The sequence below is a fragment of the Scyliorhinus torazame genome, chromosome 3 (genome assembly GCF_047496885.1).
Source record: "Scyliorhinus torazame isolate Kashiwa2021f chromosome 3, sScyTor2.1, whole genome shotgun sequence".
NCBI classification, from domain to species: Eukaryota; Metazoa; Chordata; class Chondrichthyes; order Carcharhiniformes; family Scyliorhinidae; genus Scyliorhinus; species Scyliorhinus torazame.
The window spans coordinates 222,543,700-222,566,469 of NC_092709.1; the positions used below are offsets into that span (position 1 = coordinate 222,543,700).

At 48.0% G+C, this 22,770-nt stretch overlaps 1 protein-coding gene across 1 annotated transcript in view; it reads right to left on the reverse strand.

Moving 5' to 3' along the window:
- The window catches only part of LOC140408952 (uncharacterized), a 241,605-nt gene that overhangs the window by 70,083 nt on the left and 148,752 nt on the right, over window positions 1–22,770 (reverse strand). The window contains exon 27 of the mRNA XM_072496904.1: window positions 370–535. Within this exon, the coding sequence (XP_072353005.1) occupies window positions 370–535 (166 nt within the window). The remainder of the gene's footprint in view (window positions 1–369; window positions 536–22,770) is intronic.

The following is a 22,770-nucleotide window of genomic DNA, read 5'->3' on the forward strand; positions in this document are numbered from 1 at the left end:
CCGACCACGCTCTCCTTTGGCTTCGATCCATCAGCAATCCTAGGCCTCGGTTGGGTACACTCCCAGCAGCAGCCACTTCTCCGCCGGTGGCGCTGTCTGCAATGACAGCTGCCAACCTCTGCTTGACCAGTGGCTCTCATGGAGTGGGATTTCTGACTCCCTGATCCTGGGGAAGGCCTGTTCCTGGCCATTGAATAGGCTTTCCTGAAAGAATGTTCTTCTCCAGCCAGCAGCGAGGCTCATGTTAAATAACGGCCAATGATTCCTCTGCAGACTGAAATTTGAAATGTCATGTCCGATATAGAAGAACATTTTTAGGAAGGAATTTTCAGTTTAAACAGACTTCTAAACACATGACAGTCACATTACCTTCTATGGTCAGTGTCCCACTCTTTTTTCACAAAAGTGAAGAATAAACACCGAGGGTGGTAAGTGCAAACTTTTTGACAGAATATGGCATCAGGCGTGAGGACTGAAGTAATATCATTTCCAGGAAAATCGATACCTTCAAAAAGTTCAGCTCTGCATCCTGAAACTAAGTTAAACAATGTGTAACTACAGAGCAAAGACAATATCTGGACAATTCTTTAACAATAGTCACGGTGTAGAAAGAAAACTAAAACCACAATTAAATAGAGTTTAAAGCAATGAAAACCATTTGTGACATGCTTGGGTCCTGCTACTGTATTGATATACCATAATAAGTCATGTAAAATACATTTTTAGTTGTTCATGGGATGTGAGCATCACTGTCAAGGCCAGGCCCAGTTGCCCAACTTCAATATGTTAAGCAGTTTGTAATTATAATACTGCACTCCAAGTCCCAGGCCCCAGAGTGCCTCAGGTATGTATCACAGAGGGAGGTGCATGCAGGGTAGGTGGTCAGGGGGAGAGGCAGTGAGGGCATGTGGGGTTGGGACGCTGTGCGTGCCCCTGGCCATATCCCCCCTGCCCGTAGTCAGTAAACCTGGAGGGGATCATTGTAACGGGTTTCCGCGTCGGTCTGTGGCCTCCGGATAGACATCATCGGCTACGACCTTAGTGAATCACCCCTGCCAACCAGGAGCTAGCCGGGGAGGGGTGCCTTGAACATGTCAGGAATCGTCGAGTGTGTCAGGATGAAGGCGTTGTGCACACTGCCCAAGAATCAGGAACAGATGTGTATGATCTGCATCTGATGGTCACCTATCAGCTGCAAATTCATTGAGTGGTACCCTTTTCGGTTTGTGTACACCGGCCTGTCATCATCAATTACACGTAGTGCGACATGCATCCTGTCTATTACCCCGTGGACCCCGCTGCCCGGTCATCCTGGTGGGCTCGGTCCACACTGAAATAGATATATTGAGCTGCCTGGGCATATAGGGCCTCTGTGACGACGCGGATGCACCTGTACACCGAGGTCTGTGAGATCCCTGACAGGTACCCATTCGGTACCTGGAAGGACCCCGTCGCAAAAACGTTCAGGGCTACCATCACCTTGACGGCCACCGGGAACGGGTGTTCTCCCCCATTCCCCCACAGTGCCAGGTGTGCCATCATCTGGCACATACATCGCACTGTCCCTCTGCTCAGCCAGTCTCCGACGGCATGCCCGGTCCGGCATGTCCTCGAATTACAGACAGTGCCAGTACACGAGGCCTCATGTAACGTTTCCTTGGCACCTCCTCCTCCTCGGCCTGTGGACAGATTACTCTGCACCCTGGGCGGCTGCCTCCTGCCCCTCTGATGCCCCCTCTACTGCTGCACTCTCCGCTGCTGCAGCTTCCTCCTCCTCGAGCAGCTCCGGCTCGTACAGCTGCAGGATATCCCCCAGGGCTGCGGTAACTAGAAGGAAGGCCACCATTGCTAGTTGAATTCTATTATCTATTGTCTGCAGGGGGTGAAAGGCTGACATGTTAGCATGGTGCGTACCCCTGTGCCCAACCAGGTCCACCGGGCTACATGGTGGCTCCAGTTGGCACTGCGGGATCTACTCCCACAGGTCCCTCCACACCCATCCCCGCACCCCTGGCCTCATAAGCCGGTGTCACTCTGCAGACCAGGTGGTCAGTGGGTGCACAGCATGATTGTTGCCTTGAAGGCTGCAGGAATGGTGGTCCATGTCTGCACACCGCCCCAAACCTGTGGAGAGTCACCCCAGCCACTCGGCCTATTCCCCTCTCTGTCCCCGGCTCTGACAGGCCCCTCCCACCCCAGCCAGCCAAGCCAGTGTCCAGCCCGGCAGCCCATGGTCGCTCCTCTCCATGTCCAACCTCCTCTCGCTCTCCCTCAGCAGTCACAATGCCAGTTTCACGATTTTTGAAAGCACACTGATACTCGGCCCATTGGAGGAGGAGACTCGCAGAGGCCCTGGAGAATACCAGGTCAGGCCCGCTAATGATATGCAAAGGTGTTTACTGTACGTGCATTCCGGAACGTATTGGCATCGCTGTCGAGGTGACGGAGATTTGCGATTTGGCGTCAAATCGGCAACTGCCACAATTTCAGCGTCGGAACCATAGAATCATAGAATTTACAGTGCAGAAGAAGGTCATTTGGCCCATCGGGTCTGCACCAGGCCCTGGAAAGAGCATCCTATCTAAGCCCACACCTCCACCCTATCCCCATAACCCAGTAATCCCACCTAACCTTTTTGGACACTAAGGGCAATTTAGTATGGGCAATCCACCCATACCAGCCTCCCCCGAACAGGCGCCGGAATGTGGCGACTAAGAGCTTTTTCACAGTAACTTCATTTGAAGCCTACTTGTGACAATAAGCGATTTTTATTTCATTTCATTTCACCTAACCTACACAGCTTTGGACTGTGGGAGGAAACCGGAGAACCCGGAGGAAACCCACGCACACACAGGGAGAAAGTGCAAGCTCCGCACAGACAGTGACCCAAGCCGGGAATCGAACCTGGGACCCTGGAGCTGTGAAGCAATTGTGTTAACCGCTATGCTACCGTGCCCTCCAATCAATTCGTGATTCGGCATCAGCCAACAGAGAATCCCACCCCAATTCAATCCATAACAGGGCCATTCAGGAGTCTGGGAACAGTGGGGGAAAAGCAGTTTTTGAATCTGTTGGTGGGTGTTCTCAAACTTTCATATCTTCTGCCTGGTGGAAGAGGGAAGAATCCGGGTGGGGAAGGGTCTTTGATTCTGCTGCCCGCTTTCCCCAGCCAGCGGGAGGTGTAGACAGAGTCAATGGATGGGAGGCAGGTTTGTGTGATGGACTGGGCTGTGTTCATGACTCTCTGTAGTTTCTTATGGTCTTGAGCTGAGCAGTTGCCATACCAGGCTGTGGTGCAGCCAGACAGGATGCTTTCTATGGTGCATCTGTAAAAATTAGTAAGAGTCAATGTGGACTTGCCGAATTTCTTTAATTTCCTGAGGAAGTATAGGTGCTGTTGTGCTTTCTTGGTCGTAGCATGGGCATGGGTTGACCAGGTCATATTGTTGGTGATGTTTACACCTAGGAGTGTGAAGCTGTCAACCATCTCCACCTCGGCCCCGTTGGTGCAGACAGAGGTGTGCACGATGTTGTGTTCTGTATTATGGCCGTGGTAATGATATGCACAGAACATCTAGTTCTTTAACTAGAAAAATGATTTATTGACAAACACGTGGAAAGATAACTAATGAGCTACAATACTAATAAATTAGTATTGTAACTAATAAATTAATTCTCCTGGATCTATCTCTAGTGCGACTGTCCTCTAGATTGACTTATTCACAACTACCGAATCTCTCCAGTCACATGGTGGATCTCTATCACCACCTGCTGGTCAGAGGTCATACCGATAACTATGTACATTGATAGATAACTATATCCATTGATGTGTACATGAATATCACCACATGCGACACTTAGCTTCCTGAAGTTGATGACAAGCTCTTTAGTTTTGCTGACACTGAGGGAGAGATTGGCATCATTGCACCACTCCACTAAGTTATCTATCTCCCTCCTGTACTCTGACTCATCGTTGTTTGAGATCCGACCCACTACGATCGCGTCATCAGCAAACTTGTAGATTGAGTTGGAGCCAAATTTTTCCAAAGAGTTGCAGGTGTATAAGGAGTCTAGTAGGGGGCTGAGGACGCAACCTTGTGGGGTCCCGGTATTGAGGACTATCGTGGAGAAGGTGTCATTGTTTTCCTCACTGGTTGTTGTCTTTGGGTCAGGAAGTCGAGGATTGAGTTACGGGCGGAGGAGCCAAGTCCTCCTATTGATGGCAGGTGCGTTTCATGTTTGTGAACTTTTGGATCGTCATTTCCTTTAATTTGAGACGAATTCTAATTCCTGCTGGCCTGAATCACCTGCCCATGCTTGATCATGAGACGGCATTGGTGTGCAATCACACCAACCTGTTTCAAAATAGTACATAAGTGACGTGCGCCTGGTGACCTTCACTTTGCTTCTCCATTCGAGAACCCTTTGCCGATCTTGTCTTGGGCAGCGTGAGTCAGTGGCAGGCTTCAGTGGTGGTGCCATATTGGCTATCACAAAAGTCTAATCCCACCAGACAAGCAATAACACAGGGGTGTTTTCTCATTGGCTGCAGGGTGGGAGCTGGCTTGGCAGAGGGGACATGGCCGTGGGTAAGTTCAGAGGTTGCAGGGTGAGAACTGGCTCGGCGAATGGGAGGAATGCTAGGGTTTGTTTTTTGGGGGGGGGGGTCCATTTTGAACAGTGCAAGTGACCTCACAATGCTGAGGGCTGAGGTGGAGATGGGGAATAAGTCCCTCCCTCTCAGAATGTCCATGGGCTAACATGACAGATAAGCACGAGAAGAGCCTTGGGAACAAGGGATACAGCAAATGGAGTGAGAGGTCTTTGGGGGAGGGTAATATTAATATTCACTTCCCCGGCGACAAAGGAGGGGGTGAGGTTGGAGGGGGTGAGGTTGCATTCTCGCACAGGGAGGGTCCAAGGGGGTGTGGCAGAGACAGCTCACCACCGTCTTGCCAGCACCGTGATTGCGCAGATGGCACAGCTCGGAATTGTTAGTGATCTCTCTGTGGTAATGCAGGAAACAAAATCACCAAACTGAAGAAACAATGTGCATACATCACGCAAACTAGCACTAATTGATCTCCAGGGTTTAACCCCTTGACCACAGCATGGCAATTCCCCAAAGTGATGATGAAGTTAAGTGCAAATGAGCACACAGATAAGATTTTGCATGAGTGGCGCTAGATGATTCCAAGAAGAACGGCCCCAGACCACCTTCAACATCTTGTACAACCTGTGTAGAAAATGATTTTCATCCAAACTGCAAGCACTGTAATCTCACACTGCTGTGTGAGAATATCAGAGCCTGGACTGAGAGCAGCACATCCAGGCATTTCGCCAAAACAGTCTCACCTCAGTCGTTCTTGATTTGCTGGAGGACGTTCACCTAGGTACACACAACGCAGTTTAGATTTTGTGACCTTTTGGTGACACAAAAACCAGGGCCATTAACCCCCAGTCACTCAGGAATCATTGACAGAAAGATTAGTCTTTCAGGCGAGTTCTGACTCCGATATGCTTCCCATTTTGCAGACAGAAATAAGAGAAGAAAGAGATGATAGTGAAGGGGGAGGCTGGCTCGTCAAAGGCAGGAGCAAAACCCTGAAGACCAAAACTAGCGCTGTCCCCTCCAGACGCAGAGGTTCAGGGAACCATAAATACCCCCTCACTACTCCCAGGCTGTACCGACGTGCCTGTCTTTACTGCAGATGACCGAGAACAACTCCTCCATATGTCCAGGGATCTAGTAATTAATATTTGCCATGAATTGACACCACATGGGCTCGGAGGACATTCTTTGCCGGTGGCTATGAAAGTAAGAGCCAGACTCAAATTCAACACAACTAGCTCCTTCCAGGGCTTGACTGGGGCCCCTGCTGGATCTCTCAGGCATCAACACACAAATTCATACATGAGGTCACAGATTCCCTTTTCGCTAAGGTTCACAATTACATCAACTTTCACAGAGATCAGTCATAGATCATAGAATTTACAGTGCAGAAGGAGTCCATTCGGCCCATCAAGTCTGCACAGGCCCTTGGAAAGAGCACCCTACTTAAGCCCACCCTATCCCTGGAACCCAAAACTCCACCTAACCTTTTTGGACATGAAGGGCAATTTAGCATGGCCAATCCACCTAACCTGCACATCTTTGCACTGTGGGAGGAAAGAAACCCACGCAGACACGGGGAGGACGTGCAGACTCCACACAGGACACCATGTGATTGCTGCTGCAGATCAATCAACTGATCCAGGATGTCATGATATGCAAACATACAACCAATGAACACTCAAAATAGGACACAACCAATGGGCAGTCAGGACACTCAGAGGTGGCATCACCACAAGGGGGCATGACATAGACACTATAAAAGGGATGAGGTACTCACACCCTGCTTCTTTCCACAGACAGACATCTAGAGAGTTAGACAGGGTTGATCAGCAGCATCACACTCCAGCACGTGGCTTAGAGCAAGCTGGTACAGTTAGACTGAGTTACTACAGTTAGATTAGCAGAGAGTCGAACTCATTTGAGAACTGTGTTAACAGTTCAATGAACACGTTGAACTCATTTCAGAGTCTGGAGCATCCTTTAGTTAAGACTGCATCAAGTAGCAGCCTGTGTTATCTGAAGCAGTATAACACAACATGATACCAGGAGTGACTGTTCAATCTATTTAGTTCAACTCAGCAGGATCCGTGACAACCAGCTACGGCATACAGGCACAATGGACAAGATTCAGGCTCCTCATCAGCTCAGGACCACCGGCAATCTTAGTGCCAACTGACAATCATTCAAGCAGAAATTTCAACTATACGTGAAAGCATCGAAACTCAATGGCGCGACCGATGCGCAGAAGATAGCTCTTCTACTCACCACTGTGGGTGACCATGCGATAGAGATCTTCAACTCCTTTCACTTTTCCGAAGGGCAGGACAAAACTAAGTACCAAACCATCCTGGACAAATTGGACAGCCACTGTGATGTGGACACGAACAAAATCTTCGAGCGCTACATCTTCAAGCAGAGGATGCAAGGTAAAGACGTATCCTTCACCTCCTATCTAACTAACCTTAGATTGCTAGCGCAATCCTGCAACTTCGGTGATATCACTGACTCCATGATCAGAGACCAAATCGTTTTTGGAGTCCACTCTGATCCTCTGCGAGAGCAATTGTTGAAAATCAAGCACATGACCCTGCCAGTCGCGATTGAAACGTGTACTGTGCATGAGCACTCTAAAAATCGCTATTCACAGTACAAAATGGCAGAAAGTGAAAAACAAGCCTCTTACGAGGTGGAGAGTGTTCAGGCCATCTCCCGGATGCAGCGCCTCCACATTGACGAAAGCGGTCATTTTGCGCGCTCTTCCCAGGGCCCGACGCATGCGCAATGCGATCGGGAACACGAAGCGGCCGAAAACCGCACTGCACAGGTGCAGAGGTCCGAGAACCGCACCGCGCATGCGCAACGACGCACTGAGCGTCATGGCGCCCGTCATGACGTGTGCAAACTGCGGCACCGCCCATTTTTTAAAAAGCTGTCCTGCTAGAGGCAAATGCTGTTTAAACTGTGGGAAACCAAACCACTATGCAGCCCTCTGCAGATCTGCACCACCAGTCAGGAGCCAGCGCTCCCAATTCCGACAGCGGCGCATCAGAAGTGTGCACCACCAAATGCATGACTCTGATCCAGGCAGTGCGACGGATCCAGATGATGAATACCTGGGCAAAACTTACCGAGTGGGCATTATTACGAAGTGCGAATACATCACATCGGACACATCGCAAGTCCAATCAATCCTGTCCGTGGACTCAGAGGACGAATGGCATGCAATGATGAAGGTCAACCACTTCCCCATCCAGTTCAAACTGGACACAGGTGCCTCCGCCAACCTGATTTCACAGGTGGACTTCAAGAGAACCAAAAAGCCCCCCACAATCCTTCCAGCTGCCTGCAAACTCTTGGACTACAATGGAAACGCAATCAAGGCACTGGGGTCCTGCCATCTGCAGGTGTCCAGCCGACACACACAAGCAAGCTTACGCTTCGAGATTGTTAAACCAGACGGAGCGTCCCTGCTAGGCGCGCACACCTGCAAGCAACTGAACCTCATTCAAAGGGTCTACACCACGACGCCGTCCCATTCGGATCTTCAGGCCAGCATCGGCGACATCCTAACCCAGTACCCAGATGTATTTAGCGGGATGGGCATGCTGCCGTACGAGTACAAGGTTCTACTGCGGCCTGTTGCCAAGCCAGTGGTCCATGCACCACGACGTGTGCCTGCTCCACTGAGAGAGCGCCTGAAGGCAGAGCTCACGAGTCTACAACAAAAAGGCATCATCTCCAAGGTCACTGAACCAACCGACTGGGTCAGCTCGATGGTGTGCGTGAAGAAGCCTTCGGGATATCTAAGCATCTACATTGACCCGAAGGATCTAAACAAAAACATTATGCGGGAACATTACACCATCCCGAAGAGGGAAGAAATCACGAGTGAGATGGCACACGCGTGGTTCTTCACAAAATTGGACGCATCCGAGGGATATTGGCAAATCCAAATTGAAGAATCCAGCAGAAGGCTCTACACCTTCAACACGCCTTTTGGCAGGTTCTGCTACAACCAAATGCCATTTGGCATCATCTCGGCATCAGAGATTTTCCATCGTATCATGGAACAGATGATGGAGGGAATAGAAGGGGTTTGTGTCTATGTTGACGATATCATAATCTGGTCCACAACCCCAGAGGAACATGTGTCACGACTCAAGAAAGTATTCCGACGCATACATGAACATGGCCTCAAGTGCTGTTTTGGGACATTCACGCTGAAGTGCCTGGGCAATCAGATTTAGTGACACGGTGTGCACCCGGACAAAATTAAAGCCATCGAGGCAATGAAAGTCCCCGAGGATAAGAAGGCAGTACTGCGCTTCCTGGGAATGGTCAATTTCCTTGGCAAGTTCATCCCAAATTTGGCCACATCCACCACGGCCCTACACAACCTGGTGAAAAAATCAACCGCCTTTGAGTGGAAGGCGGAGCACCGAACAGAGTGGCTGGAGCTGAAAGCCAAGCTCACCACTGCACCCATCCTTGCATTCTTTGACCCAGACCGAGAGACCAAGATATCCACAGATGCGAGTCAGGATGGCATTAGAATCATAGAATTTACAGTGCAGAAGGAGGCCATTCGGCCCATCGAGTCTGCACCGGCTCTTGGAAAGAGCACCCTACCCAAGGTCCACACCTCCACCCTATCCCCATAACCCAGTAACCCCACCCAACACTAAGGGCAATTTTGGACACTATGGGCAATATATCATGGCCAATCCACCTAACCTGCACATCTTTGGACTGTGGGAGGAAACCGGAGCACCCGGAGGAAACCCACGCACGCACGGGGAGGATGTGCAGACTCCGCACGGACAGTGACCCAAGCCGGAATCGAACCTGGGACCCTGGGGCTGTGAAGCATGTGTGCTAGCCACAATGCTACCGTGCTGCCCTCACCGCATTGGAGCGGTGTTGCTTCAAAGAGACGACACGTCATCCTGGGTACCAGTAGCATACGTGGCATGGACAATAACACCCACTGAGACCAGATATGCACAGATTGAGAAGGAGTGTTTAGGTCTTCTCACCGGCATCCTCAAATTTCATGATTATGTCTACGGCTTGCCAACATTTACTGTTGAGACGGATCACAGGCCTCTGGTCCACATCATCCAAAAGGACCTGAAAGACATGACGCCTCGTTTGCAGAGAATTCTGCTCAAACTCCGGAGGTATGATTTCAATTTGGTGTACACACCTGGCAAGGAGCTCATCATCGCCGATGCATTGTCCCGCTCCATCAACTCACCAAGTGAACCACTGGATATCATCCAGCACATTGAATTGCAGGTACAACTGTGTGCAAGCACTCTCCCGGCAACAGATGAGGAGATCGTTCTCATCCGAGAAGAGACGGCCAAAGGCCGCAGCGAGGTTGCAGCGAGTCATCCGCAACCTCAGCAATGGCTGGCAGAAAGGACAATGCCCTCAATTCTACAACGTCAAGGACGACCTGACGCTAATTGATGGCACCCTGCTCTAGCTGGACAGGAAAATGAAAAAAATGAAAATCGCTTATTGTCACAAGTAGGCTTCAAATGAAGTTACTGTGAAAAGCTCCTAGTCGCCACATTCCGGCGCCTGTTCGGGGAGGCTGGTATGGGAATTGAACCGTGCTGTTGGCCTGCCTTGGTCTGCTTTCAAAGCCAGCGATTTAGCCCAGTGTGCTAAACCAGCCTCATAGTCATCCCGCTATGTCTCCAGAGCATGGTGTTGCGGAAGATTCATGAGGGACACCTGGGCGTAGAAAAGTGCAGGCGCAGGGCCCGGCACGCAGTCTACTAGCCCAGCATCAACCAGGACATCACAGACATGGTCCTGAACTGTGAAACCTGTCAGAGGTTCCAACCAGCGCAGAGCAAGGAGACACTCCAACCACATGACCTAGAGACCTCTCTGTGATCCAAGGTTGGCACTGACCTATTCCACGCGAATGGTCGCTACTATATCTTAATCATCGATTACTTTTCAAACTATCCTGAGGTGCTGAAGCTGCCAGACTTCACCTCACGGACCATCATCAAAGCGTGTAAAGAGACATTCTCACGGCATGGCATCCCGAACACCGTCATGAGCGACAGTGGTCCGTGCTTCTACAGTCGAGAATGGTCCACGTTTGCCAAGAGCTACAATTTCAGGCATGTCACCTCCAGTCCGTACTATCCGCAGTCCAATGGTAAGGTTGAAAAAGGGGTGCACATTGTTAAGCAGCTCATCCGCAAGGCCTCGGACTCGGCTTCCGACATACACCTTGCACTGCTTGCGTACCGGGCGACTCCCTTGTCCACTGGCATGTCGCCAGCTCAACTCCTGATGAACAGGGGCCTGTGGACAACGCTTTCAGCCATACACCAGCCCAACCTGGATCACCTCCCGGTGCTGCAGAAGATGCAGCAGCTTCGTGACAGCCAGAAGCAGGGCTATGACGCACATGCCACCGATCTGGACGTGCTATCCCCGGCAGATACAGTCAGGATCAAGTTACCAGATGGTGGGTGGTCTGCTCTGGCTGTCGTTGTTCGACAGGCCGCGCCCAGATCCTATGTTATATGTATGGCTGATGGCTCCATTGTGCGAAGGAATCGAAGGGCACTGCGAAAAGTTGCTTGCCCACAACCACTTTCCTCTCCATTTTCACATGTCGAATTGCCACCTCCAGACACCTTGAACCACGGGGCCACCAGTCGTGCCTCCCACTCGCCTGTCAAGACACCGTCATCCCCTCCACCACCTCTCTGGTGGTCGACGAGGATCAGACACAAGCCTCAGAGACTGGACTTAGGAGCATTTGTTTTGTTTGTTCTGTTCTGTATTCCTCAGTCAGTCACGTTAGACAGAGATATTCACATGTATATACATCTACAAAAAAAATGTTTTAAAGGAGTGGGGGAGATGTCATGATATGCAATCATGCAACCAATGAACACTCAGAATAGGACACAGCCAATGGGCAGGCAGGACACTCAGAGGTGGCATCATCACAAGGGGGCATGACATAAACACTATGAAAGGGATGAGGCACTCACACCCTGCCTCTTTCCACAGACAGACATCTCGAGAGTTAGACAGGGTTGATCAGCAGCATCACACCCCAGCACGTGGCTGAGAGCAAGCTGGTACAGTTAGACTGAGTTACTACAGATAGATTAGCAGAGAGTCGAACTCATTTGAGAACTGTGTTAACAGTTCAATGAACACGTTGAACTCATTTCAGAGTCTGGAGCATCCTTTAGTTAAGACTGCATCAAGTAGCAGCCTGTGTTATCCGAAGCAGCATAACACAACACAGGACTGAGTTCAGAGGCTCACCGCCTGACCTGGAATGGAGCAGATTCTTCGCTTCCAGCTGTGCTCAGAGTGCCAGCAACATCTGAAATCCCCTCCTCTGCCTGCGGTGGAACTGAATGAGTGTTGTTTTCACCAGACTGGGATCCCAAACCTGCTCGAGATCTGGGTCCCACCGAGGTGTGCATCGCTGTGCTGGTGGAGGTTGTGAGTGATCACTGTGATCCCTGTGGATGCACGATGTGCTTGTGAGTACAAAGTGAGAGTGATGAGATGGTTGAATTACCATGACGGAACGGATGAGAGCATTCATCCTCTTTCAGCACTGGGTAGCTGACTTCTTCTGAGCAGCGTTCACACTCACCACTGCTGCTACTGCCTCCCAAGAGGCTGCCCGTGCTGCAGCCAGAGCGTTGGCAGAGGACATTGCGGTGGGGTCCACGGTGTCCAATAGGCGCACAAATTAAGGATATTTAAATCTGGGGGCAGCACACCTCTTTGCCTTTGGGGTCATATCTTCAGTGGGGCGCCTCTGTGCTTCAAGCATTGAGATGTGTGCAGTCTCTGCCCGTTTAAATATGGCACCCGCATTGAGGAAATAGTGAGATTACATCAGGGCTGGTAAAGCAGAGACGGCCTGCCAGCAATCCGGCAAGTTTCACAGGAATGCATAATTAATGAGGCAAGACAGGGCCGATTTCCCCACTTAGTGCAATTCAGGGGGCATTTTGTCTCCAAAATGAATTGACCAAATTTCCCCCTCTGATTTGTCACGTTCCAGCTGGTCCTGATGTGATGAATGAAGGAATTTCAGATATATTGTATTATAGGAATACAATGAGGGTTAAAGGCCTGGGTAGTGGGTGTATGATGAGTATTGTTTTTAAAGAATCGTGGTTTGAAAGGTTTTGGGAGCCAGAGGTGCAATTAAAGCATCATAAAAACTTTGGACTAATGGAGTTTTGTTTGGATTAAGGGGGTTCCCTGTGGAGTTAATTAGATTTCAGCTTGTAACAGCTGTAAATAATGGGAGGAGTTAAGGTACCAGGCATTTTGCAGAAAAGTAGTTTTGTTTTAGATTGGGATGCGAGCAGAACTCAAGCATCTACTCACACTGCAGTTCAGTTAAATATATGTCTGGGGACAGATTAGTGGTGTTGCTGGAAGGTGAACTGAAACAAGCTGAGAAGCGGCTTCAGAAGAAGATCAGCCAGAGTTTCTGCATGGTTCTGACAGAACTTTCTTTAAAACAGTTTCGAGAGCATCTCTGTCAAGCAAGTATGCCTGGGTCTGCTAATTGAATTTGAAAGTGGATTGAGAGCTGAGAGAGTTTTGTTGTCTGAGTCAGAATAAAGACAGCAGTAAAATGTTATTGTGTTGATTAGCATTTTTAAGGGGTAATAGTAACCTATTTTGCTGGCCGGATGTTGAGGATATTGTCATGTGAGAGTACCTTTAAGAAATGGGTGTTTAAGAAATGTACCTTTAAGAAATGGGTGTATATCAGTGATGTCAGAGTGTGGGTGGAGCTGGGCTGTCTGTCAGCTTTTTACTTTTGTTTTAGGCTGTTTGTTGCAGGGTGTGTTTTAGTTTCGTTTTCAGTGTTGGAGCTGAAGCCAGACAGAGGGGTGTACTGTTGATCTCTCTGCCATGAAAAGACTATCTCTTGATCAGAATTCAGAATTATAAATGTTCTCAATAGTGAATGTAAACCTAATGTGCTTCTGTTAAAAGGTGTTTCTTCTGTCTTCTGGATGTTGTTTGGGAAGTTATTAAGGATTACTTAGTGTTGTATTCTTTGGGGGTTGCATTTGAATTAATGGTTGCTAAGATGTTCACTGTATGTTTTAAAAGTTTAACTTGAGTTCATAGAATAAACATTGTTTTGCTTTAAAAAATACTTTTCCATTTCTGCTGTACCACACCTGTAGAGTGGGCCGTGTGCTCCCCATACCACAATCTATTAAAAGTTGTGGGTCAGGTGAATTCCATGATACACTTTGGGGTTCTCTAAACCGTGGCCCATAATAATATTTTAATACCGTGTTCATAATAAAGTTTGTTTCAATATATCATATCACTATTTTGTGTGAAATCACTCCTAGAGCAAAGTATCCTTTTTCCCCACAGACTTAGAAAATTAAAATAAAATATTGGGGTTTCAATCCAGTGTCCCAGCCACTGTTGGGGTCTGGTCTGGGATCGCAATACTGCTAATAACCTGATCTTTTTAATGGGCACAAGACCCGATGGGAAGTGATGGGTGCCGTAAAGTTGCAGTTTGGAGTCTGATGTCGTCATCCGGACCTACAAGAATTAGAAGCAGACTTCCGGTGGCGTTCGCGAACGGAGCGGCCAAAGCAAAGAGGCTCCTGCAGATCCACAAAATCGCTGCTTTTTTCGGGGGGTTTCCCGGCGGGTTTTTTAAAAGAATTAAAGCCCCGCGAAATCGGCCCTGCCTCCCTCGCCCTGCCCAGACGCCAAAGCTCCGTTCCACGGAGCTGAAGAGAAAAAGAAGAGGAGAGACTGGTCCTGGTCAGCGGAGCAGCTGCACGTGGAGGAGGAGTGGGGATCGCAACAAGGAACTGCCTGAAAGTCGGGGCACGGAGAGGATAAGGCAAAAACAATATAATAATTTTTTTTATTCAACTTTTTTTTTCCCCGCTCCTGAAAACTTTAAAAACTTTTTTCAAAAAATCTCTCTTTTAAAAAAAAAAATCCTTTTTATTAAAAAAATCCTTTTTGAAAGGAGAAAACCCCCTTGGGGGAGGAAAGAAACAAGAATCTCTTTTTCGCACCAAAACCCAGGGAAAAAAAGGGAAAGGCACATAACAGGAATGTGCCTGCAAATAGGACGGCAGATTTCCGCGCTGACGGACAACGGTGAACCAGACAGGATTTTTTTAAACCTCAGTCCAGTGGTTTTACGATCTCCATAACTAATATGCGTTTTGAATTTCAGGTTTATTTAATTAATTGTTTTTGAATTCCACAATCGCCTTGCTGGTGATTTAGACCTGAACAATCCTTGGATCATCGGACGAGGGTTCTGGATTGCCAGTTTAGTTCCACAATCACAATGTGAATGCACGCCTAGACGGGTATTGCTGGCAGGACAGACCCAGCAGAGGAGCAGTCACAGTGGGATATAGGAACGGCTCTGAGATTTCAAAAAGACATGCTTAGCCCACTGAAGCCTCAGTGCATCAGGTCAAACATTGACAAGGAAACCATCTACTGCCTTCCCTCACATTATGAACAGGGCTGCCTCACATTGAACACAAGAGGAGCAAGAACACAATGTACTCTGGGCGGGATGCCCATCACTAAAAATGCCACAGAAGCACCACTAAAAATGAAGGGGATCACACTGGGAAGCCCTGTGTTGTAGTGTCAGGTCTTCAAGCCACAAATTGGATGGAGGCATCAATCCTCCTGAAGAACCCACATTAAGGGAATCGATTGTTCCATCGTCATCGTCGCTGCCATGCCCCTCAAACCCTTCCTCAACATTATCCGTTCCTGGCCTCGACCTTCCCTTTGCGCCAGACAGGACACTGCACAGTCCAGTTCCTCTTTGCCCTCAACTCGAGCCTGTTCTCCCTTTGATCCCTCGCTGGCGAAAGGAGACCGAAGCCCAACTCCGTCTGTGATGAGTGTGAACAATGTGCGCGCGCCTAAAACCTTTCACGGCACAATTCCTCGTCAATGATTTTCATGCGAAGTTTGAACAGATGCTCCCAACTGCTGTAGACAGAAGATCGGTTTCATGGATCTCAGGTGGAAGCAGATCGGAAGGAAAACCAACGTGTGTGATATTCAAAGTTACTCTGTTCAACTTAATTGAAGAAGACCAGCCACTGCCTCAGGCTTTTGACCATTACATAAGTCATTCCAGTTTTACCTTAATTGAAAGGGCAGTAAATAGCAAGTGGCAGAATCACCCAACAGTAAGACGACACCGATTCACATATTGATAATAAGCCTCACTGCCCACCTGTCTCATTGCAATGCACCAAGATCAATTAAGTTGATTCAACATCGGCCTAAATTAATGAATTCAAATACAATTTACTGAATCTGGGTAAAAACATTCATCTCAAAGCAACTGGTTGCTAAAAATTGCATGAATTAGATGCTTCCTTTTGCTTGGGTTTCGTTCAAATCTGCCTGAACTGGCTCAGGATTCTGAAAGATTTCCTTTTAAGAACTGCATTGTGCATCCAATTGTTGGTAACATGCCTTACTGCTGACAACGGGTCAATATAAACAGAGCACAAAAAAGTAGCTGAGTACAATGTTTCGGAAAATATACTCTATTCAGTAAAGATGTAAAGGTACATTACATAACAGTTCAAATCAAACATTAGATAAAGAGTGATGCGACCATCAATTCACACGAAACCAGGAGTAGGAGTAAACTGTGGCTTTAATCAACTAGAACAGTGCCTGCCTGCGACTGATCAGTTAGTGGGAGCCGCCAAAGGGCGACTGCTCTTATACCTCCCCTCAAGGGGTGGAGCCAGGGGCGGAGCCCACACAGGCCCCAACATGCTACATCATAGGTAATACCTTACAATGGTCCATAGGTGGAGCCCACATGGGCAACAGCGTAATACAGATATGTACATGGTGAATTGTTACAGCAATACATTCACCACAAAGAGCAAAACCGTTCATTTTTCTCAAAACAGCCTTACTACGCTTACAATTACATATTCTATTTACAACAAACATTATGGCTGTTTTCTCCTATTTTGAGGCTATGTCTGGAGCATGTGTCTAGTATTACGACCAAAAAGTCTGCGCCACCCCCGCACCGATGGGGGGCTAGCAGCCCCGCCACGTAAAACCTCCGGTTTTCCCTGCAGATATGGACAGAGATGCGGTCGCGCTGTACAACATGGCGCCAGCTGCGGACGGACCCGGCCTGCCAGATAGTGCCTGCCTTGCCACCCCTGGACCAGCCCCCACAAGCCCCCCCAGCCCCTGCCGAAGCCCCCCAGACCAGCGGAACAGCTCCCCCTCCCCCCACTGTGGCGGCACTGAACACAGTCCGCAGCCGCCACGTGAGGTTGAGAAACCTCAGACCACAAGTGATCCACCCCATCAGGAGCGGAGCATCGGGGGAGGGCCTTCAGGTCACGTCCTGAGGTGTGCGGCATACTCAACGATGACACCGTTTTGCAGGGGGCGGAGGATCTGAAAACAGGCGGTGCCCCCGATTTCGGCGTCAATTCGGCCAATTGCCGAATGTGATTTCGGCTTCGGCAATAGGACAATCCAGCCCTATACATTTCATGCTAAATATATTCTGGTGTGTGGCCCAAGGGGTTTTCTATGGGTTCCAGCCCTTTGATGGTGGGAGGACCTTACATCGCGGCCTTTGCCCATTGAGATGTTGCCCCAAATGTTAAGGCTTTCTTCAACATGTAGACCTGGGGTTTGGAGTGCAAATACTGAGCCAAGGACTCTGCTTTGCGCTGGAAGACCAGCAAGTTATGGGCAGCATCTTTCACTGAGTTGATGGACCTCTGGTAGCAATTGATGGTTGTCACGGGGTGCATCTCTGGGACCAGCCCATAGAACAAAGAGTCCTCCATTATGGAGCTGCTTAGGTTTGTAATAACCTGCATGGGACATTTGGGCTGGGGATGATTGTTTTCCCTGTGCTCCTTGAGAAGTACGAGCTCCCCAGTAGGGGCTTATTTGCATAAAAGGTCGACCAGTTTGGGACCTGTCGTGTTAGGTACACAGGTCTAACACTGGCTGCAACTGGCTGCAGCTTAGTTCAGAAAGATATTCCAGACCTTGAAGTTAGTTCCATCAGGCTTATTAAACCAGTAGCACAGTTAGCACAGTTCTCTGTGAGTTCGACTCTCTGCTAACTTAAATGTGGTTACTCTGTCTGACTGAACCAGACTAGCTCTTAGAAATGTGGTGGAGATGTGAGATTGTAACAACACCCTTGACTGACTCTCTAGATGTTCATCAGTGGAAAGAGGTGGAGTGTGAGTGCCTCATGTCTTTTATAGTCAGATCCCACCCCTGAGTGTCCGGCCTGCTTATTGGTCATGTTCTGTTCTCTGTGTCCATTGGCTACTTGTCGATATATCATTATGTGTGTGTCCGCATATCATGACACTAAACGCCCCAACAACAGGAAGCATCCATTTAGTATTCATCTTATCAAGTCCCCTCAGAATCACGAAGATCAACTCCCATTCTTCTAAACGTCAATAGTCATGGGCCCAATCTGTTCAACGTTTCCTCAAAAGATAAGCCCTTCAAACCAGGAATCAGGCAAGTGAACCTTCTCTGAACTGCTCCTAATCCAATTATATCCTTTCTTAAGTAAAGAGACCAAACCATGCACAGTATTCTAGAAGTGGTCACACCAAGGCCCTGTACAGCTGTAGCAATACTTTCCTATTTTTGTATTTAATTCCTCTTGCAATGAATACCAACATTCCATTTGCCTTCTTAATCACTTGTAACTGCATACTGACATTTTTAATTTGTGTGCCCGGCCACCCAGATCCCTCTGTATGATAGAGTTCTGCAGCAGCTCCTCATTTAAGTAATATACTGCTTTTTTATTCTTGCTGCCAAAATGGACAAGTTCACATTTTTCCAACCTAAACTCCATCTGCAAATTTTCATCCACTCGTTAAATCTATCAAAATCCCTTTTTAGACTCTATATCCTCTTGGCAACTGGGGTGAGAGTGTTGGTGGAAGTCTGGGTGAGGGCATGGGTGAGAGTATGGGTGAGGGTCTGGGTGGGGGTGTGGGTGAGAGTGTGGGTGTGGGTGCGGGTGAGAATGTGTGTGAGGGTGTGGGTGAGAGGGTGGGTGTGGGTGCGGGTGTTACTGAGAGTGTGGCTGAGTGGCTGAGAGCATGGATGAGAGTGAGGGCGTGGGTGGAAGTGTGGGTGAGTGTGGGTGTGCGTGAGTGTTAGTGAGAGTGTGGGTGAGAATGTGGGTGAGAGTGTGGGTGTGTGTGAGTGTTAGTGAGAGTGTGGGTGAGAATGTGGGTGAGGGAGTGGGTGAGGGTGTGGGCGAGGGTGTGGATGAGGGAATGGGTGAGGGTGTGGTAGTGGGTGAGGGTATGGGCGAGCGTGTGGGCGAGGGTATGGGTGCGGGTGTGGGTCAGGGTGTGGGTGAGGGTGAGGGTGTGGGTGAAGGTATGAGTGCGGGTGTGGGTGAGGGTGTGGGTGGGAGTATGAGTGCAGGTGTGGGTGAGGGTATGGGAGCGGGTGTGGGTGAGGGTATGGGCAAGCCTGTGGGCGAGGGTATGAATGCGGGTGAGGGTGTGGGTGAGAATGTGGGTGAGAGTGTGAGTGAAAGTGGGTGGGAGTGGGTAAGAGGGTGGGTGAGGGTGTGGATGATGGTGTGGGTGAGAATGCAGGAATGTGGGTGAGAATATGGGTGCGGCTGGGAGTGTGTGTGAGAGTATGGATGAAAGTGTGAGTGAGTTGTGGGTCTGTTTGAGGATGGGTGCGGACGGGGTAAGTGAAGTTGAAGGAGGATGAGAGTGGGTGAGGGTGAGAGTGGATGAGGGTGCGAGAGGGTGAGGGTGAGAGTGGCTGAGGGTGCGAGTGGGTGAGGGTGCGAGTGGGTGGGGGTGAGAGTGGGTGGGGGTGAGAGTGGGTGAGAGGGAGAATGGGTGAGAGGGAGAATGGGTGAGAGTGGATGAGGTGGGAGTGGGTGAGGGTGAGTGAGGATGAGAGTGGGTGAGAGTGAAAATGGGTGAGAGTGAGTGAGGGTGAGAGTTGGTGAGGGTGAGGGAGGGTGTGTGAGTGGGTGCCCCATTAAAAATTACAAAAAGATAAGACTTGGAAGTATTTGCTGAATAATAACTTTTTTATTATAATAAACGTGTACATATGTGACATAGAAACATCTTTTAAGTTTGTTTTTGTATGTTTGTACCTATAGCGCACTAATAAGCACTTTTTGTTGCTTAATTCTTCAACACAATAAGAATGTTTCTCAGGGATTTCCTCCGGTACTCTCGGAAGGTCGAAGGGATTCTGCAGCTGGAAAAGTTTGGAAAACTGTGAATTAGTCAAATACAATTTCTCTTTCACAGAACCATGTTGTTCTGCCTAATTGTATTATGATTTTCTAAATATCGTGCTGGAGCCTCCTGAATATTGGATGCCAGCAGTTTCCATATGACAGATGTTAGACTAACTGGCCTGTAGTTTCCTTCTTTTTGTCTTCCACCTTTCTTGAATAGAGGAGTTACATTCACTATCTTCCAATCCACAAGGTGCTTTCCAGAATCTGGGAAGTTTGGAAGATCACACTCAATGCATTTACTATCTCTGCAGCCATATATTTTAAGAACAAGGACAGAAGTCATCATTACAAGAGGTTTTGAGTATGGGAGTTTTACTCAAATTATATTGAGCTTTGGTGAGGCTGCACCTGGAGTGTTGTGTATAATTTTGGTCTTCTTGCCTGAGGAAAGATATATTTGCCAATGAAGGAGTGTGACGAAGGTTCACCAAACTAATTCCTGGGGTGAGGGATTGTCCTACGAGGAAAGATTAAATAGACTGGGCCTTTATTCTCTGACGTTTAGGAGACTGAGGGGTGATCTCATTCAAAGATACAAAATGTTTGCAGGACTCAACAGGGTAGATGCAGAAAGGATGTTTCCCCTGGCTGGGGTGGGGATGGGGGGGGGGTCTATAACTAGCGGCACAGTTTCAGAATAAAGAGCAGGCTATTTAGGAATGAAATGAGGAGGAACCTCCCCACTCAAGAGCGTGGTGAATCTTTGGATTTCTCTGCCCCAGAGAGCTGTCGAGGCTCAATCATTCAATATGTTCAAGACTGAGATCGATAGCTTTCTACATATTAAAAACATCAAGGGGTACAGGGATAGCGCAGGAAAATAGTGTTGAAATAGAAGACCAGTTATCATATCATTAAATGGAAGGGCGGGGCGCTCAATGGGCTGAATGGCTACTCCTGTTCCTATTTCTTATCAGGTCCAGGGGACTTGTTAATCTTTCATTCTAATAGTTTTCCCAGTACCTTTTCCCTACTGACTGTGATTGTTTTAAGTTCTTCCTTCTCTTTTACCCCTTGATTTTCAAGTATTCCTGAGAGTCTTGGTCTTCACTGTAGGAGGCACAACAAAATATCTTTTCAATGCTTCTGCCATTTCCTTTTCCCCCATTATTAATCTGTCCAATCTTCTGACCTATTACTAATTTTCACAATATTGTGTGCATTTTTTTGGAATTTAACACTATCCTTGACTTCCTTAGCTAGCATTGCACCCTTTTCATAGCATCTTTCCTTCTCAATGGAATATATCTTTGCTGAGAATCATGAAATATCTCCTCAAATATCTACCACTGCTTCTGCGTTTAACCTGTCATTCTGTTCAATTGAGCCATTTCTGTCCTGAAACTTTCGTAATGGTCTTAATTTAAGTTTAGACACTTGTCTTCGACACATACTTCAAACTGAAAATACAACCCAGAATGTTATGATCATTGGTGCCTTAAGACCCCTTTTTTCAGAGGTCATTAATCAATCATGTCACATTGCACATTACCAGGTCTAAAATAGTAAACTCCCTGTGCTATTTTATTTTTTGCAATATCGTTCTTACAAGACCCCATTATTTCTTCTAGATATTCTGACCTATAGGCACAATGAGGGGGCCTATAAAGTATTCCAACAAGTGACTTCTTACATTTGAAAATTCTGATCTCTACCACAACTAATTCTGCATCTTGATCTTCTGAACTAAGGTAATCTCTCACAACTATAGCAATGTCATCCTTAAGTAACACCACCACCCTTTCCTTGCTTCCTGTCCTTACAAGATATCAAATACCCTTGAAGATTAAATTCCAGCCTTGAATAAAAACAGAAAATGCTGGAAAATCTCAGCAGGTCTGGCAGCATCTGTGGAGAGAGAAACAGAGTTAACTTTTAGAGTCTGTATGACTCCTCTTCAGAACTAGAGGGAGAAATGTGATTGATTTTCTACGGTTTAAGAGGGGTTTCAACTGGGGGAAGTTTAGTGATAAATACGAGCTAGGAGAGATTGCACAAAGATGTGTAGAGCACGAAAGAAAGGAAGTGTTAATGACAGTATGAAGAACTGTAGAAGGTGCTAATAGCGACAGAAAGGTAAGATAGCAGAATATGTTACTTGGAGAACAAAGGTCTCTGTTCAGTGAAAGCAAACATTAAGAACAAGTGACAGATGGCCCTGTAGGAGATGGGGCGGGGGAGGTTGCAAGGACAAAACATATTGATTAACAAAAAGGAGTCAAAATGGAGGAGAAAGTTCACAGTCTACAGTTGTTGAACTCAATGTTGAATCCAGGAAACTGTAACCTGCCTAATTAGAAGATGAGGTGCTTTCCTCCAGTTTGTGTTGATCTTTACTGGAACATTGCAGCAGACCCAGGATGGTCATGTGGGTAGGAAAACAAGATGGTGTGTTGAAATGGCAAGCAACAGGAAAGTCGGGTTTATGCTTGCAGACTGAGCGAAGGTGTTCCACAAAGCGGCCACACAGTCTGTGTTTAGTCTCCCTAAAATACAGTAGAGCAAATTGAAAGAGTTGCGAGTGAAATGTTGTGTCACCTGAAATGAGTGTTTGGGGCCTTGGACAGTGAGGAGGGAGGAGATAAAGTAGCAGGTGTTGCACCTTCTGTGATTTCAAGAGAAGGTACCGTGGGAAAGAGATGAGGAGTTGGGAGTGATGGAGGAATAGACAAGGGTATCACAGAGTGAATGGTTCCTGCGGAATGCTGATTGGGGGGGGGGGGGGGGGGTCAGGGTTGGGAGGAGGAGGGGGAGGGGGTGGTGAGGGGAAAATGTG